The sequence below is a fragment of the Notolabrus celidotus genome, chromosome 19 (genome assembly GCF_009762535.1).
Source record: "Notolabrus celidotus isolate fNotCel1 chromosome 19, fNotCel1.pri, whole genome shotgun sequence".
In the NCBI taxonomy this organism is placed as follows: Eukaryota; Metazoa; Chordata; class Actinopteri; order Labriformes; family Labridae; genus Notolabrus; species Notolabrus celidotus.
This window is the reverse complement of record NC_048290.1, coordinates 31146352-31163784: the sequence shown is the minus strand read 5'-3', so window position 1 is coordinate 31163784 and position 17433 is coordinate 31146352. Positions and strand designations below refer to the sequence as shown.

At 39.5% G+C, this 17433-nt stretch overlaps 2 protein-coding genes across 2 annotated transcripts; one reads left to right on the top strand and one right to left on the bottom strand.

The window, feature by feature from the left end:
- Window positions 1–2125: 2125 nt before the first annotated feature.
- On the bottom strand, window positions 2126–10805 carry LOC117830801 (sigma non-opioid intracellular receptor 1). The gene is made up of 5 exons (XM_034709076.1): window positions 10188–10805; window positions 9987–10038; window positions 4547–4695; window positions 4262–4354; window positions 2126–4171 (listed from the first exon to the last, which is right to left on the bottom strand). Exons 1-5 carry the CDS (start codon window positions 10330–10332, stop codon window positions 3942–3944), a joined length of 669 nt encoding a protein of 222 aa, XP_034564967.1. The 5' UTR covers window positions 10333–10805; the 3' UTR covers window positions 2126–3941.
- Window positions 10806–13119: 2314 nt separating this feature from the next.
- LOC117830803 (sigma non-opioid intracellular receptor 1-like) lies at window positions 13120–14075 on the top strand. Its single transcript, XM_034709079.1, has 3 exons — window positions 13120–13268; window positions 13461–13553; window positions 13661–14075. The coding sequence occupies exons 1-3, from the start codon at window positions 13193–13195 to the stop codon at window positions 13888–13890; spliced, it is 399 nt and encodes a 132-aa protein (XP_034564970.1). The 5' UTR covers window positions 13120–13192; the 3' UTR covers window positions 13891–14075.
- Window positions 14076–17433: the final 3358 nt, after the last annotated feature.

Here is a 17433-nt window from a genome sequence, read left to right as displayed (position 1 = left end):
AAGGTAAGCACAGGAAAAAACATACCTCATGCCTCTATCATCATACCCTGGTCTGGGTTCATGGCATTTTCAGACAAAGATGAGGACTAATGAGTCTATCCTCTAATTCCACTGTCATGTTCACACAATATTCCACGTACCTTCAATTTTTGCCTCACTATTATTCATTGTCTTGAGTGCATAAGGGCAGCTCAGCTTGTGTTCCCCCAACAATATTACCAGTTAACCAACATTAACAGGGGTTTGAGGCATCTGTAATGGAATTAGTATTTCATTTATAGATCAAGAAAGTACAATATGTACTATATATAATTCACACTTTTGCTTTAAATCAGGTTGACAAAAGTTCTGCATAATTGACGCCCGATTACTAACATTGATGTCTCAAAAAAGGTGACTTATCATGATAATTGGTGCTTTTACATTGATTTTGTTTTGATTTGAGTCTAGGGGAAATGAGTAATAATCCAGGTTGTATCTATTTTTTGAAAGTGCTTCTGGTGCTGCTCATTTTTATTTCAGTTCACAGTAATTAGCACATCCACTCAATCAACATATAAGGTACAGTAAATGGTTTCATTTTTCCACCAAGAAGATGACACACGTGCCGCATCAAAACCAGATAACTCCTGCTAGAGGTAGTTAGACATATTTCTATAAGCCCAGAAACCCTGTTAATTTGCTAATGGATGGAGTCATTTGTTAAAAGTGAGGTCATTCTATCTAAATATGTAAAACATCATGAAAAAATAGGAGTCTAAGTGATTGCCGACAGAGTCAAATCTCACCAAGTACCCTGACACAATTATGCTTTCATAAGACTTTTTGCCCTGCTGGGCAAAAATCTATAGAATAAACCAATCTAAAAACTCTGGTTATCCAGTTCTAAGACATAGCACAAAATAATTTAAATGTATCTGTAAAGCTGTAGATTCAAAAAGCTGGCACCAAGTATTTTACAGGTAATGGAAGTCTGACTTATTTCTGATTTTTAATATTGTTTATTTTATGGTATTTTTTATATATTTATTATCTAGTTAATGCTGAATCTGAGAAACTGTTTTCATTCTGTCCTGTTTTTTAGATGGTGAATGGCAAATCTGAATCTGAAACTGATTCAGTGTTTGAATTAAGTCTCTCACAAATCCACCCATTGATTGAACTGATTACACAGTGACAATATTTTTCAATTCATAACAAGTGTGGAGCCAATTTATAGGGTTTTAATTTATTTTATCTCTGTGCTGGTATGGCTGTCTAGCATGAGTCTGGTTCTGCTCGAGGTTTCTGTGTGTTAAAAGGGAGTTTTTCCTTGCCGCTGTGAGGTGCAATGCTCATGGTGGATTAAGATGGGATAAGATTGAGTCCTGTCAGTAAGAGGAGACTGGATCGTATCCCGTCTTGGTGTTGGGTCTTTGTTAATAACTTAACATAAAGTATGGTCTAGACCTGCTATGTTTGAAATAGAGTCTTGAGATAATGTTTGTTTTGATTTTGAGCTACACAAACAGCCAGACTTCTCCACATATCCTCTCGATTTGTTTAAAATACATCAGAAACAGATTATGGATTATGCATGAGGAAATGAAGCAAAGTGCAGAGACAGGCTCATCTTTGGAGCAAGTATGCTTCTTGAAGTTGGTTTCTTTGATTAGTTGGTTAAGATCATCAAGATTCACTAAAAAACATATTTTCACACACATATGTATATAAATATTAAATTGGTGTTCTAAAAATTGTTGCTTTGGCTTTTTATTCACAAGTTAAATTAAGCAGTCTTCTTTTGAAAGTGTTAACTTGGTCCCCATATTTAAAGGTCAACAACCAGGTTTGACAGCCAAAGCACTCTCTAAATCCTACATATTTGTGTAAGTCCTTGGTTGTTGTAACAGTTATGACTGAAAGTACAGTGACCTGTTACACCATCTTTGTGTAAGTTGGTCCAGTGTTTGGTTTGCACCACGTATAAGGTTCATCTTGACTAGTAGAGCTTCCAAGAGATGTCACAGAAATTATGTTTTCACTCATTATGGGCAATCAAGCCAAAGCTCTTTTCTTAATGAGATGTTTGTTTAAGTACTGACACTCATGCCTGAGTGGCTCTAAACAGGCCAACAACTGAAAATAAATGATGTTAACTCTAATCACTCAACATCAACGTAAAGGTATGCAAATTAGGTGAAAATTATTCAACAGCTAGTGAAAAAAACAACAGGGATATTGAGTGGTGAAATCACCAATTACAACAAACGTTCATTTCGTAGCTTCTCTATTTTTGTGCAGATGTAATTAATGTTCGTGGAAAATTAAAGTGTGAGCACAGATCAAAGTAATCATACATTTTGAATTGATGTAGTCCACTGTTGAAAGAACATTGCCGACATGAAACCACCAGTAAAACGCTCTGCTTCTCCTCCAAGTTATCCCATCTGTCAAAGTGATGCAACCAATATTTTACAGACAACTCTCCACCTACTCAGAGCTTGGTCTAAGATTTCAGTTGTAACTCATGCTTATGTTGGAAACATCTCAGCTGGAAGAGTGTAAACTTTGTCCTAGATTAGTAATAACTTTCAAACTAGGCTACATTTGAACTTATGCATAGCTGTTGCAACTGAGTGCTGGTTACATATATTCCCCTATATTGCCAGAAGATTCTCAAATCTTGAAAAAGATTCAAACCAATTATGGAAGAGGTCCTGGGACTTTACTTGATTCCTTACCAAAAAATTCAAAGAAAATATGCACTGTTTCTATTGAAAACTGAAGACCTCTGTGTCTATGTAGATGGGAAGAGCATTCTGAGTTATTCTTATTGGGTATCAATGAAAAACTCAGTAACTGGCTACAACTGTTATTTATGGTGGCTGGGAACTGCTAACATTTTACAAGTTACACTTTTATTAAGACCAACACAAATTTACGTTTAAGGAAACGAATTTACAAAATCAAAAACACTTTTATAAGTGATGAGACAATTTATACATGTTCAGAAACAATTCACAAACGGCAGATTCTAACGGAAAAGGAATGTACCAATGATTTTCAAAATAAAAGACATCTGTTATATGAAAATGTGCAACGGCCAGGGAATTTCAAAATAAAAACCATTGGAAATTAAGCATAAACATTTATTTTGAATTTCCATATCAGACTGAGATTTGCAGGAACACATTTTGAGGTGTTCTCTCATCAGTCTGCACCCTAGATATTTTAGTGGAAACAGGGTTGTTAATGTCAAATATATGTGAATTAAACCATATCATGCCTTGTCTATTTTATCAGCCTAATTTAACTCTGCCCTGTACGGTACCTTGAGTTCTAAGAAAGGCGCCTTTAAATAAAATGTATTATTATTATTATCAAATTCCCTGGCTGTTGCACATTTTTATATTACAGACGTCTTTATTTTGAAAATCATTGGTGCATTCCTTTTCCGTCAGAATCTGCCGTTTGAAATATTGTTTCTGGGCTTGTAAAATTGTCTCACCGCTTGTAAAAGTGTTTCTGATTTTGTAAATTTGTTTTCTTAAATGTAAATTTGTTTGGGCCTTCATTAAAGTGTTTTGTAAATGTACATTTGTTTTATAAAATGTAAAAATGTTTTCCAAAGTGTAAATTTGTCTTTGACTTTGTTGTTTCATCCTTTGTAAATTTTCATTGCACTTCCCAATTCCCAGCCACCATAGTTAGTAGGTGTTACTGACTGTCAGTACTACACATTTTAAGCTGATGCAAAATGTAAAAATGTAACACTTCTGTTGATGCAGTTTAATGTTGAAAGGTAAGAAAGTGACTTCTAAACACTTTTAACAAGGGGCAAGAACTTGAATGTAGACATTTTTAAATGATCTGGCACATACTAGAGGATAGTTGTCAGATAAAACTGCAAACTTTTGATGTTAGTGTCCCGTGGTATCCTTCTATGCCTCTGCTGTGACTCAGAAAACACCAGCCTCTGTAAGAGCTGTACCAGCCTCAAGCAGTAGACCCTTAACATAGACATGTATAGTGTAGAACATTGTGAGGAAGTCCTGAGTGCTGAACAGGGTGTCAGCCAGTGCAAATCCGAGCGTAGAGGGTATGAAACCTCGACCGTACTCCACCATCCAAGTCCCAGCACTCCACTGGACAGAAGTGGCTTCGCCTACACCATGTACTATTGTGTCCCCTGCAGGGAAAAAATATTGTCATTAGGAAACACCCACTGGTAAAATTGACACTGAAAACTATTCCAAGTAAAAACATCGTCGGGTATTACCAGGGTAATATATTTCACTCTTGGTTGTACCCTCTTTCCACTGTCTGAAAGTTCCAGATATGATGGTGTCAGAAATCTCCGCCCAGTACCGACCTGATGGATGAAGAGAACATATGTGGAGTTGAATTTCTGTTGTCTTACTTTTAGACTGATAGTGTACATCAGGAAAGCCCCAAAAAAGGCATCCAAGTAATTATCTAGTGTGGGAAAAATGTATCTGAGTATAGATCCCATCCCATTTTGCATCAACAATAGAGGATACTTTCATCCCAACTGACTTCTCACCTGAGTGCCCTCCTGTGTCCACTGCAGTACCAAACAGCAGCAGGTACTCTGTTAGTGAAGCATGAAGGAGACACATCGAGCCCATCCAGCCCCCAGCATTCACAAACACCCACTGCAGGTCTTCATCTGGTAGGATGTGGCCAGGATACCTAGTTCAACGACAGTGTTTAACGGTCCCATAGAATCAGAATCAGAAATACTAGTTATCCAGGAGGGAAGTTCAAACATCACAGTTGCTTTCACACACAATAAAGAATTAAGAATATTTTAAAAAATAGTTATAAAACAGCTTAATAAATAAGAAAAAGTCCATAAGAAATACATTTTAAAAATTCAATGAGAAATAAGATTTAAAGAATTAGACAAGTGCAAAGTATTTTAAAAATAAAGCTATGTACAGGAAGCGCAGAATACTTAGAAATGAAGCTACGTACAAAGCACGTGGTGTGTTTAACAAAAAGTTATGTGTAAAAGTTTAAAGAATTGAAGAAATAAACAATGTACAAATATTACACAGTTAGGTAGAAAAATACAGTGTTATGTTGTTTGATGTAAGTATTGCACACTTAGGTTATTCCAAGCCTTGTTCGTTTATACAAAAATAACAAAAACACAAATCCGGCCTCTGTGGAGGCTCAGTTTGTTGCCTAATTTTCCACATATGGATCTGTGTGCCCAAGGATGCTATGATAATAAAGTAAACGGTAAATTTACCTGTACTTATATGCATTTTTCTTGTCTTTCTGACCACTCAATGCAATTTTACAATACATGTCACATTCACCCATTCACTCACTGATGGTAGAGGCTGCTATAGGTTGATAACAGTCTTATCAAAGAAGGCAAGGCGATGACAATTCAATGACGTGACAAAGATAATGGTAATAATAATAATAATGATACATTTTATTTATAACGCATTTTTCATTTCAAGAAATCTCAAAGTGCTAATGGCAATGACAAGGCAACGACAGTGGCTATGACCATAGCAAAGACTGTGAGTTAACAGCTCTTTTGAGTACTGTTTGCAGAGTATATGAAAACACATATGTTGATGTTTATGACAATTTAAATTTAAATTCTAAAGACTTAACCTTTAACTTGAGAACGTTCTGCTTTAATACATCGGAGTAGGTGGTCAGCATTACATATTATCTCTGTTTCTCAATCTAGCTACAGGTCAAAGTCACTTCTCTGACCTACAAAGCTCTTAAAGTTCTTGCACCTTCATATCTGAAAGAGCTCATAGTGCCCTATTTCCCCTCTAGAACGCTACGCTCCTAACATGCGGGCCCTTTAAGTAGGGGAGGTCGAGCCTTCAGTTATCAGGCCCCTCTCCTTTGTAATTATCTACCAGTCAGGGTCCGGGAGGCAGACACCCTCTCTACTTTTAAGAGTAGGCCTCAAACTTTCCTTTTTAATAAAGCTTATAGTTAGAGCTGGTTCAGGCTTTGACCAACTCTTAGTTATGCTGCTATAAGCTTAGACTGCCGGGGGAACTGGCGCACTGACAGACTGAGATTCTATCTCAACCCCCTCCCCCTGGACGTTCCAGACTCCAGCTGCTATGGACGTGCTGGACTCCAGGGGCAACGGCTACAACAACTATTACTACTACTAGTACTATTTTTTTTTTACTATCATCGCTCTCTCTCTTTCTTATTCTCCTCTATCCCTCTTACCAACCCCAACTCGGTTGAAGCAAATGGCTGTCTAAGTGATGTCTGGTTCTGCTCAAGGTTTCTGCCTGTTAAGAGGAAGTGTTTCCTTGCCGCTGTAACTAGCTAAATACTGTGAGGTAAGATCGAGTCTTGTCAGTAAGAGGGGACTGGATAGTATCCCGTCTTGATGTTGGGCCTTTGTTAATAACTTAACATAAAGTGAGGTCTAGACCTGTTAGGTTTGTAAAAGCAGCTTGAGATTAGGGCTGAACTATTAATTGCATTTGCAATTATATCACAATGTGATTTTCTAACTACAAAGGCTCTGATTTGACTGGTCACGTAATCTGGTCACGTGACTTGCGAGCAAGCAGAGCGGGGCAGAGCAGGCAGGGAGAGAAGTCCATGATGCTCTTTAACCTGTTGCACAATGGCCTCCGGCTCGACAGAAGCTTACACTGCAGAAAGTTTAGTACCAAAGAGGGGCAGCACGTCAGTTGTGCGGATTTATTGTAGCTATAAATAAGAAGATGCTTCGCAACGTCAGGTATTGTGCAGAACCTGCCTTGATATTGTTGCTACCTCAAGAGGTAACACTACGAACCTTTATCAACACTTAAAAAAACACCACAAAGCCATGTACGATAGTTGCATGGCTAAAACGCAAGCAACCAGTGCTTCAACTTCAAGTAAGCAAAGGACCAGCCGACAGGGATCACTGACAAAACTGTTTGAAAGTATTACTCCTTATGAACATAATTCGAAACGGCAAGCTGAAATAACTCAGGCAATAACGCAGTTCATAGTGAAAGATGTGATGCCCATTAGTATAGCCTGGGTTTACAGCTTTGATAAGAACAAAGGACAAGCGGTACAGAGTGCCCTCACGCACACATTTTAGCCAGGTTGCCATACCTGAGCTATACAAGAGTCTTATGGTGCATTACACTGACGAAGACTTAAATCTCAAAGCTTGCTGCCTTCAAGCATCCTACTTCCCGGACGACCACAGGGGGGAAAACATTGCAGCCGGCCTGAGAGAGGGACTTGCCAGCTGGGATTAACAGGAAGACAACCACATCTGCATAACGACGGACAACGCATCGAATATGATGATGGCAGCACAGCTAAATGAATTGACCTGACTCCAGTGTTTAGGGGCACAGATTACAGACAGATTATAGACAGTGTGTGTGTGTGTGTGTGTGTGTGTGTGTGTGTGTGTGTGTGTGTGTGTGTGTGTGTGTGTGTTTGTGTGTGTGTGTTCGAGAGAGAATATAAGAGTTGGTGGGAGGGAGAGAATGTGAATGTGTGTTTATTCCAAAGTTGATAACCTTGTATCACACAAGTCAAATTGAATAAATTACACTGTTCTTATATTATTTTGTATTACAGGACATGCACTCAAAGATGACAGAGTGTCAAGAGCAATAGGGCTGTGCAAGAAGGTGGTGGGGCACTTCTCCCACAGTTAGAAGAAGAAGGCAGCAATGACTGAAGCACTGTGGGAGCTCAAACTTCCTGAGCACAGCCACATCACTGAATGCCCAACAAGATGGGGATCCAAAGAAATGATGATGGCCAGGGTGCTAGAGCAGCTCAAAGCAATATCTCAGGTATTGTCAGGTGACCGTTATGCACACTCCCTCATCCCAACCTTGCAGGGTATTGAGGTGTTGGAGTCTGTTCACAAGGCACTGCATCCTCTCCTGGACTTTACAGATGTTCTCTCTGGAGAGGAGTATGTGAGCATCTCCTACATCAAACCAGTCCTTCACCTTCGGGCCACATCAGTCCTGGCTGAAGATCAAGAGGACACTGACCTGACTCAGGTCAATCAAAACCAAGGTCCTAGCATACCTCAATGATGAGTACAATGACCCCAGCACCCAGGAACTTTTGGATGTTGCATCCTTCCTGGACCCCAGGTTCAAAACCCAGTACATCACAGCAGACAACATTCCTAACATAAAGACCCGACTCAAGACCGACATGCTGGAATCAGCAAGGCGTGCATATAACCAGGTAAGTAATAATTATGTATCTATGATATCACAAACACACTTTATATTTATAATTTAACTTTAAAACTAATTGCTGTTTTTTCCATCTGGTAGGAGAAGAGGGCTCGTACTGAAACCACTCTGAGGCCTCAAAGTGCACAGCCCTCTGGCAAAAAGGGGAAGAAGTCTCTTGGCAGCTTCTTCAAGACTGATGTGGCCTCTCCTGCTTCTCCCATGCAACTTGAAGATGTCGCTGAGGCAGAGTTAAACAGTTACCTCATGACCCCTGTCATTGATGGAGAGGATGACCCCTTGGCCTGGTGGAAGGCTCCCTCAGAGCGTCTTTTAAGTGCTAGAGGGAACTCACATTCGCTTGTCTTTAAAACCAGCAAATGTTGACATGCTGGTTTTCCTAGCAAAAAATCTGTGAGCTACTGAGAACTATACAGAAGAATCTTTCTGGCTGACAGTGTCATATTCATTTTGCACTTTAGTGTGTTGTGTGCAGCTGTTCCTGAGTGAATATAACATTTTCATTAGTGTTCAAAAAGTTTGTTTTCCCTCTTAAGATTTAGTAAGAACATACACTTGTTTATGTTGTGTTCATTGGGACTTTGATTTACCTAAAAATGTCCAATTGGTTAAAGCAGATATTTGCTCTCCTTACTTTTCCTGCACTTTAGTATGTGTGATGTTACTGACTGGAGATCAGTACACTTTATTTTTATATGTATATTTAATTTATTCATTTATAGACTGTCTAGTTAAGATCAGACAGTGTTTAAGAATGCAGTCCACATGTTTACATATCATGTTTCATGAAACATGGAAAGTTGGACATGTTGAAGTGGTAAAGCCACAGATTTGTTTGCATTATTGTTGCAATCTGCACTTTAGTTTGTGTTATTTATTACTGACTTTATACTTGTGTTTACACTTGTTTGGCAGAATTTTGTTAACATGGTGTGGTGAACACTTACAAGATTGCAAGTCAAAGTATTTAGTAAGTTTACAACTGTAATTGAAGTAAATAAATAAACCATCTTTCATATTAATTCATGCTTCATTTGCCTTTATCTTAACATAAGCCTGCCGATGAGAAAGAACAGTTTATGTCTAATAAATCTGATATTGTTTATTATAATACAGATTGGTTTATTGCTTGTGTTTGTTGAAAAATAGACGAGAAGAGGACCTTGAAAAAATAATTGCATATTAACTCACAATATTGAGGAAAAAAAATCGCAATTCGAATTTTTCCAAAATCATTGAGCCCTACTTGAGATAAAGGTTGTTGTGATTTGGTGTTTATAGATAGATAGATAGATAGATAGATAGATAGATAGATAGATAGATAGATACATAGATAGATAGATAGATAGATAGATCCTAATATCCTTAGTTTACTGCTTGGTCTCTAGTCCATTCATTTCCACAGTCAAACACTTGTTTGCTCCCTGACCAAAAAGCATACAAGACTTAAAAGTTGGATATGAATCATGATAATATATAAAAAGATTTAAAATTCATACCAACAGGACCTTAAAGTTTGTTTTCTTTTAAACACAGGACTCCCAGCTGTCTTAATCATTACCCCCAATATTACAAGTTGTCATATAAGAAATGCTCAGTAAAACCTAAAATTGTCTCAGAGTTTCACTTCACATAACATAGGTTCATTTCTAAATCATAAAATAAAAAATGAAAACCATGTCCCTCTGTCCTGTCATTAGAAGGAGTAAATATTTTTCTGATGAATAGTTAAGTTACAGTTACCTTTTCCTGAGCTCCACCACCACTTTGGAAAAGGCTTGCTCATGGTCCTGTCCTGAGAATGAAGACAGTATACTGTATGTGGAAAGCGTGGAAGGATCAACTAGGACTTCATTCATGGAGATTGACTTTAAACTCAATTTAAGGGAACTACAGTGTTCTTGGTTGGACTAAAGCATAACACAGATATATGACCAAACTCACCAGCGTACTGTTTGGCCAATTTGGCGACGTCTTCTTTATTGAAAACATACTGTTTGTTTCGTATCCAGTGCTGCAGCAGTACAGTAACCAGGACGGTAGCTGCAGCGAACACGAAGAGTTTTATAATCGTTCTTACCACGGACATTATAGAAATGAAACACCACACACGCGGGTAAACCGCAGCTAATACATGCGTTAACAGGTGGGGCCAAGTTGTCCGAATCACGCCATTGATGTGGAAGTCTACTGACAGCTTCTTGCTGTCTGTTCATGTGGAGCAGGAGGCCTTCTTCTACTCTTCTTTTTGGAGCTTTGCGGCGGTTGGCATCCAGCTGAATGGTTCACTACCGCCACCTTCTGCTCCGGAGTGTGGATCAAAGAGTAAGCTTGCACTAAATGCCCAGGAAAAAAAGAATCTAATCTTTTCCTGGAGAGGTTGGTCTTGCTCTGTTTATTGCTGTCATCATTTTTGTTAATAAAAACGGTTTTTCCATCAGATGGTCTGTCTCTTCCCCCCTGTCTGACACAGCTGGATACTGAGATAATGTTCTTTCTTTCCTCCTCTCTTCTTCTGAAAGATTCTCTGAGCTGTGTATCTTTGCAAAGATTCACAGCCTTTTCCCTGTTAGAGACAGCCATTTCCTCCTGAGATGTTAATACTGGATATTCAGGGGCGGATCCAGATTATTTTAAGATGGGGGGCACAGGGGGGGGTACAACAGTTAAATCAGGGGGGCCATCTAAAAACAACAAAAATGAAGGCAGCGCCGACTTCAACATTTTCGACCATTAAGAATTTATATTTAGTTGTCATAGATAGTACAGAAGACACTGTTTTGATGTCTTCGTCTTTCTTTAATTACACAAAAGAATGAAGAATAATGATAAACAACTTACAGCTGTAGTTCCACAACTGGACTGGGCTGTTGCTAAGCAACCCAAACATTCCTCTGAACTCTGTTACTCAGAGTAGATATTCTGTGGTGCACAATAGACTCAATCTTCAATCAATCAATCAATCTTTATTTGTATAGCACCAAATCACAACAAATGTTATCTCAAGACGCTTTTACAAACAGAGCAGGTCTAGACCACTATATGTCAAATTATGAACAGAGACCCAACACCAAGACAGGGTAAGACTCAGTCTTACCCCATCTTAATCCACCATGAGCATTGCACCTCGCAGTATTTAGCTAGTTACGGTGGCGAGGAAAAACTTCCTTTAACAGGCAGAAACCTCGGGCAGAACCAGACTCATGTTAGACAGCCATCTGCCTCGACCGAGTTGTGTCTTGAAAGAGGGATAGAGGAGAATAAGAGAGCGAGGGAGCGGTGATAGTGATGAGACGAGTAGTAGAAGCTGTTGCAGCTGGAGTCCAGCACGTCCGTATCAGCTGGAGGCTGGAACGTCCACAGCAGGAGGACGTCTACGGCGGGTCAGAGGAACCTACGAGACAAGGGAGCTCAGGGACTCCAGAAAGGTCTATGGTTAATAACTTTAATGGGACAGGGAGAGTAAGTGAAGGAAGAGGGGAAAGGGGTGAGATGGGATGTCAGTGTGTCAGTGTGCCAGTTCCCCCGGCAGTCTAAGCTTATAGCAGCAGACCAACTAAGAGCTGGTCAAAGCCTGATCCAGCTCTAACTAAAAGCTTTATTAAAAAGGAAAGTTTTAAGCCTTATCTTAAAAGTAGAGAGGGTGTCTGCCTCCCGGACCCTGACTGGTAGATGATTCCAGAGGAGAGGTGCCTGATAACTGAAGGCTCGACCTCCCCTACCTAAAGTACGACAAGCAGGCCTGCATGATAGGAGTGTAGCGTTCTAGAGGGGAAATAGGGCACTATGAGCTCTTTCAGATATGAAGGTGCAAGAACTTTAAGAGCTTTGTAGGTCAGAGAAGTGACTTTGACCTGTAGCTAGATTGAGAAACAGAGATAATATGTAATGCGGACCACCTACTCCGATGTATTAAAGCAGAACGTTCTCAAGTTAAAGGTTAAGTCTTTAGAATTTAAATTTAAATTGTCATAAACATCAACATATGTGTTTTCATATACTCTGCAAACAGTACTCAGAGCTGTTAACTCACAGTCTTTGCTATGGTCATGGCCACTGTCGTTGCCTTGTCATTGCCATTAGCACTTTGAGATTTCTTGAAATGAAAAATGTGTTATAAATAAAATGTATCTTATTATTATTATTGCCATTATCTTTGTCACGTCATTGAATTGTCATCGCCTTGCCTTCTTTGATAAGACTGTTATCAACCTATAGCAGCCTCTACCATCAGTGAGTGAATGGGTGAATGTGACAAGTATTGTAAAATTGCATTGAGTGGTCAGAAAGACAAGAAAAATGCATATAAGTACAGGTAAATATACCGTTTACTTTATTATCATAGCATCCTTGGGCACACAGATCCATATGTGGAAAATTAGGCAACAAACTGAGCCTCCACAGAGGCCGGATTTGTGTTTTTTTTTTGTATAAACAAACAAGGCTTGGAATAACCTAAGTGTGCAATACTTACATCAAACAACATAACACTGTATTTTTCTACCTAACTGTGTAATATTTGTACATTGTTTATTTCTTCAATTCTTTAAACTTTTACACATAACTTTTTGTTAAACACACCACGTGCTTTGTACGTAGCTTCATTTCTAAGTATTCTGCGCTTCCTGTACATAGCTTTATTTTTAAAATACTTTGCACTTGTCTAATTCTTTAAATCTTATTTCTCATTGAATTTTTAAAATGTATTTCTTATGGACTTTTTCTTATTTATTAAGCTGTTTTATAGCTATTTTTTAAAATATTCTTAATTCTTTATTGTGTGTGAAAGCAACTGTGATGTTTGAACTTCCCTCCTGGATAACTAGTATTTCTGATTCTGATTCTATGGGACCGTTAAACACTGTCGTTGAACTAGGTATCCTGGCCACATCCTACCAGATGAAGACCTGCAGTGGGTGTTTGTGAATGCTGGGGGCTGGATGGGCTAGATGTGTCTCCTTCATGCTTCACTAACAGAGTACCTGCTGCTGTTTGGTACTGCAGTGGACACAGGAGGGCACTCAGGTGAGAAGTCAGTTGGGATGAAAGTATCCTCTATTGTTGATGCAAAATGGGATGGGATCTATACTTAGATACATTTTTCCCACACTAAATAATTACTTGGATGCCTTTTTGGGGGCTTTCCTGATGTACACTATCAGTCTAAAAGCAAGACAACAGAAATTCAACTCCACATATGCTCTCTTCATCCATCAGGTCGGTACTGGGCGGAGATTTCTGACACCATCATATCTGGAACTTTCAGACAGTGGAAAGAGGGTACAACTAAGAGTGAAATATATTACCCTGGTAATTCCCGACACATTTAGTTTGAATTTGATGTTTTTACTTGGAATAGTTTTCAGTGTCAATTTTACCAGTGGGTGTTTCCCAGTGACAATATTTTTTCCCTGCAGGGGATACAATAGTACATGGTGTAGGCGAAGCCACTTCTGTCCAGTGGAGTGCTGGGACTTGGATGGTGGAGTACGGTCAAGGTTTCATACCCTCTAAGCTCGGATTTGCACTGGCTGACACCCTGTTCAGCACTCAGGACTTCCTCACAATGTTCTACACTATACATGTCTATGTTAAGGGTCTACTGCTTGAGGCTGGTACAGCTCTTACAGAGGCTGGTGTTTTCTGAGTCACAGCAGAGGCATAGAAGGATACCACGAGACACTAACATCAAAAGTTTGCAGTTTTATCTGACAACTATCCTCTAGTATGTGCCAGATCATTTAAAAATGTCTACATTCAAGTTCTTGCCCCTTGTTAAAAGTGTTTAGAAGTCACTTTCTTACCTTTCAACATTAAACTGCATCAACAGAAGTGTTACATTTTTACATTTTACATCAGCTTAAAATGTGTAGTACTGACAGTCAGTAACACCTACTAACTATGGTGGCTGGGAATTGGGAAGTGCAATGAAAATTTACAAAGGATGAAACAACAAAGTCAAAGACAAATTCACACTTTGGAAAACATTTTTACATTTTATAAAACAAAAGTACATTTACAAAACACTTTAATGAAGGCCCAAACAAATTTATATTTAAGAAAACAAATTTACAAAATCAGAAACACTTTTACAAGCAGTGAGACAATTTTACAAGCCCAGGAACAATATTTCAAACGGCAGATTCTGACGGAAAAGGAATGCACCAATGATTTCCAAAATAAAGTCTGTAAAATATTGGTTGCATCGTGACAGATGACAGATGGGATAACTTGGAGGAGAAGAAGAGTGTACTGGCAGTTTCATGTCGGCAATGTTCTTTCAACAATGGACTACATCAATTCAAAATGTTCGATTACTTTGATCTGTGCTCACACTTTAATTTTCCCTGAACATTAACTACATCTGCACCAAAATAGAGAAGCTACGAACTGAACGTTTGTTGTAATTGGTGATTTCACCACTCAATATCCCTGTTGTTATTTTCACTAGCTGTTGATTGATTTTCACCTAATTTGCATACCTTTACGTTGATGTTGAGTGATTAGAGTTAACATTATTTATTTTCAGTTGTTGGCCTGTTTAGAGCCACTCAGGCATGAGAGTCAGTACTTAAACAAACATCTCATTAAGAAAAGAGCTTTGACTTGATTGCCCATAATGAGTGAAAACATAATTTCTGTGACATCTCTTGGAAGCTCTACTAGTCAAGATGAACCTTATACGTGGTGCAAACCAAACACTGGACCAACTTACACAAAGATGGTGTAACAGGTCACTGTACTTTCAGTCATAACTGTTACAACAACCAAGGACTTCAAAAAATATGTAGGATTTAGAGAGTGCTTTGGCTGTCACATAAAACCTGGTTGTTGACCTTTAAATATGGGGACCAAGTTAACACTTTCAAAAGAAGACTGCTTGATTTAACTTGTGAATAAAAAGCCAAAGCAACAATTTTTAGAACACCAATTTAATATTTATGTACATATGTGTGTGTGTGTGTGTGTGTGTGAAAAGATGTTTTTTAGTGAATCTTGATGATCTTAACCAACTAATCAAAGAAACCAACTTCAAGAAGCATACTTGCTCCAAAGATGAGCCTGTCTCTGCACTTTGCTTCATTTCCTCATGCATAATCCGTTTCTGATTTATTTTTAAAAAAATGAGAGGATATGTGGAGAAGTCTGGCTGTTTGTGTAGCTCAAAATCACAACAAACATTATCTCAAGACGCTTTTACAAACATAGCAGGTCTAGACCATACTTTATGTTAAGTTATTAACAAAGACCCAACACCAAGACGGGATACGATCCAGTTCCCTCTTACTGACAGGACTCAATCTTATCTCATCTAAACCACCATGAGCATTGCACCTCACAGTATTCAGCTTACAGTGGCGAGGAAAAACTCCCTTTTAACACACAGAAACCTCGAGGTAACAGGTAATATTTTTGGGGGAACACAAGCTGAACTGCCCTTATGCACTCAAGACAATGAATGGTATGTGTATAATGTTTAATTGTGCATTCCTTCTTTCCCAGCTATTTTGTGTCATGTTTGTGAAAAAGCCATGACTCAGTTCATCCAACTCATATCCTTCACTTCACATCCCTCCCCCGTCACTTCAGGTGTGCCCCAGGGCTCTGTCCTGGGGCCCCTCCTCTTCATCACCTACCTTCTCCCACTCTGCAATATCTTCCGCAAATTCGGCATACACTTCCACTGCTTTGCGGATGACACCCAGCTCTACCTCTCCAGCAAGCCCGACTCCACTCTCCCACCCTCCTCCCTCACCCTCTGCCTCTCTGAGATCAAGTCCTGGTTCACCTCCAACTTCCTTCAACTCAACAGCAATAAAACAGAACTCCTCCTTGTAGGCACCAAATCCACCTTATCCAAAGCCGACAGTTTCTCCCTCTCCATCGACAGTTCAACAGTGTCCCCCTCCCCTCAGGTAAAGAGTCTGGGTATCATCCTCGACAGCTCGCTTTCTTTCAACTCTCACATCAATAGCATAACCCGGTCTGCATATTTCCACCTCTGCAACATCAACCGTCTCCGCCCCTCTCTCACCCCTCACACCACTGCTATCCTGGTCCACAGTCTCGTCACCTCCCGTATTGATTATTGTAACTCACTCCTCTTCGGTGTCCCTCACAAATCCCTCCATAAACTTCAACTGGTCCAAAACTCTGCAGCCCGCATCATCACCAGAACCCCCTCCTTTCACCACATCACCCCCATCCTCCAGCAGCTCCACTGGCTACCGGTCAAACTCAGAATCAATTTCAAAATCCTCCCCTACACTTTCAAGGCCGTCCACAACCTCTCCCCCCCGTATCTCTCTGATCTCCTCCACATCGTCACCCCCTCTCGCTCCCTCAGGTCTTCCTCCTCCCTCCACCTCTCTGTGCCCCCCGCCCGTCTCAGCACCATGGGGAGCAGAGCTTTCAGTCGCTCTGCTCCCCAACTCTGGAACTCACTCCCACCGGACATCCGAAACTCTGACTCACTACCCCTCTTCAAATCAAAACTCAAAACCCATCTGTTTCAAACTGCATTCCCTGATTAATTTCCACTGCTTCATTTTTAACTTGGTGTTACTTTGCTTGTTGTTTTTATTTATCTTATCGTGTTCTTTTATTTATTGTGTTTTTTATCTGTCTGTAAAGCGACCTTGAGTGCTCTGAAAGGCGCTTCTAAATAAAATGTATTATTATTATTATTATTATTATGACAAATAAAAGGGAAAGACACAGGAAATGTCTTAATACATGTATTTACATAAACATAAACTAGTTCTTCAGAGAGATGGGATGTAAATGGTAAAAGGACTTGTACTTATATAGCGCTTTTCTAGTCTGTCTGACCACTCAAAGCGCTTTTACAAACTACTTGATGCATTCACCCATTCATACCCATTCACTCACTGATGGTAGAGGCTGCTAATGTAAGGAACCATCAGTATTAGCTGATCTGTCATTTGTACATATTCGCACCGCTGAACAACAGCGGGAGCAATTTGGGGTTCAGTGTCTTGCTCAAGGACACTCCATCATGTGACTGCCGGAGCTGGGATTGAACCCCCAATCTTCCAATTGTAAGACAACCGACTCTACCCACTGAGCCACAGCCATGTGAACACCAGCAGTGTCATTAAGTGGGTGTGTGGAGAATGCATTGTGCAGGTGTTGGTTGAAAAAAAAGAAAAAGACACCAAACAAAGTG

Coding starts and splice junctions, on each gene's coding strand:
- LOC117830801 (XM_034709076.1), bottom strand. CDS start 10,332: ATGTCCGTGGTAAGAACGATTATAAAACTCTTCGTGTTCGCTGCAGCT. Junction 10,039..10,187: donor ATTGGCCAAACAGTACGCTG/GTGAGTTTGGTC, acceptor CTTCATTCTCAG/GACAGGACCATGAGCAAGCC. Junction 4,172..4,261: donor GAGTGAAATATATTACCCTG/GTAATACCCGAC, acceptor TTTTCCCTGCAG/GGGACACAATAGTACATGGT.
- LOC117830803 (XM_034709079.1), top strand. CDS start 13,193: ATGTGTCTCCTTCATGCTTCACTAACAGAGTACCTGCTGCTGTTTGGT. Junction 13,269..13,460: donor GGACACAGGAGGGCACTCAG/GTGAGAAGTCAG, acceptor TTCATCCATCAG/GTCGGTACTGGGCGGAGATT. Junction 13,554..13,660: donor GAGTGAAATATATTACCCTG/GTAATTCCCGAC, acceptor TTTTCCCTGCAG/GGGATACAATAGTACATGGT.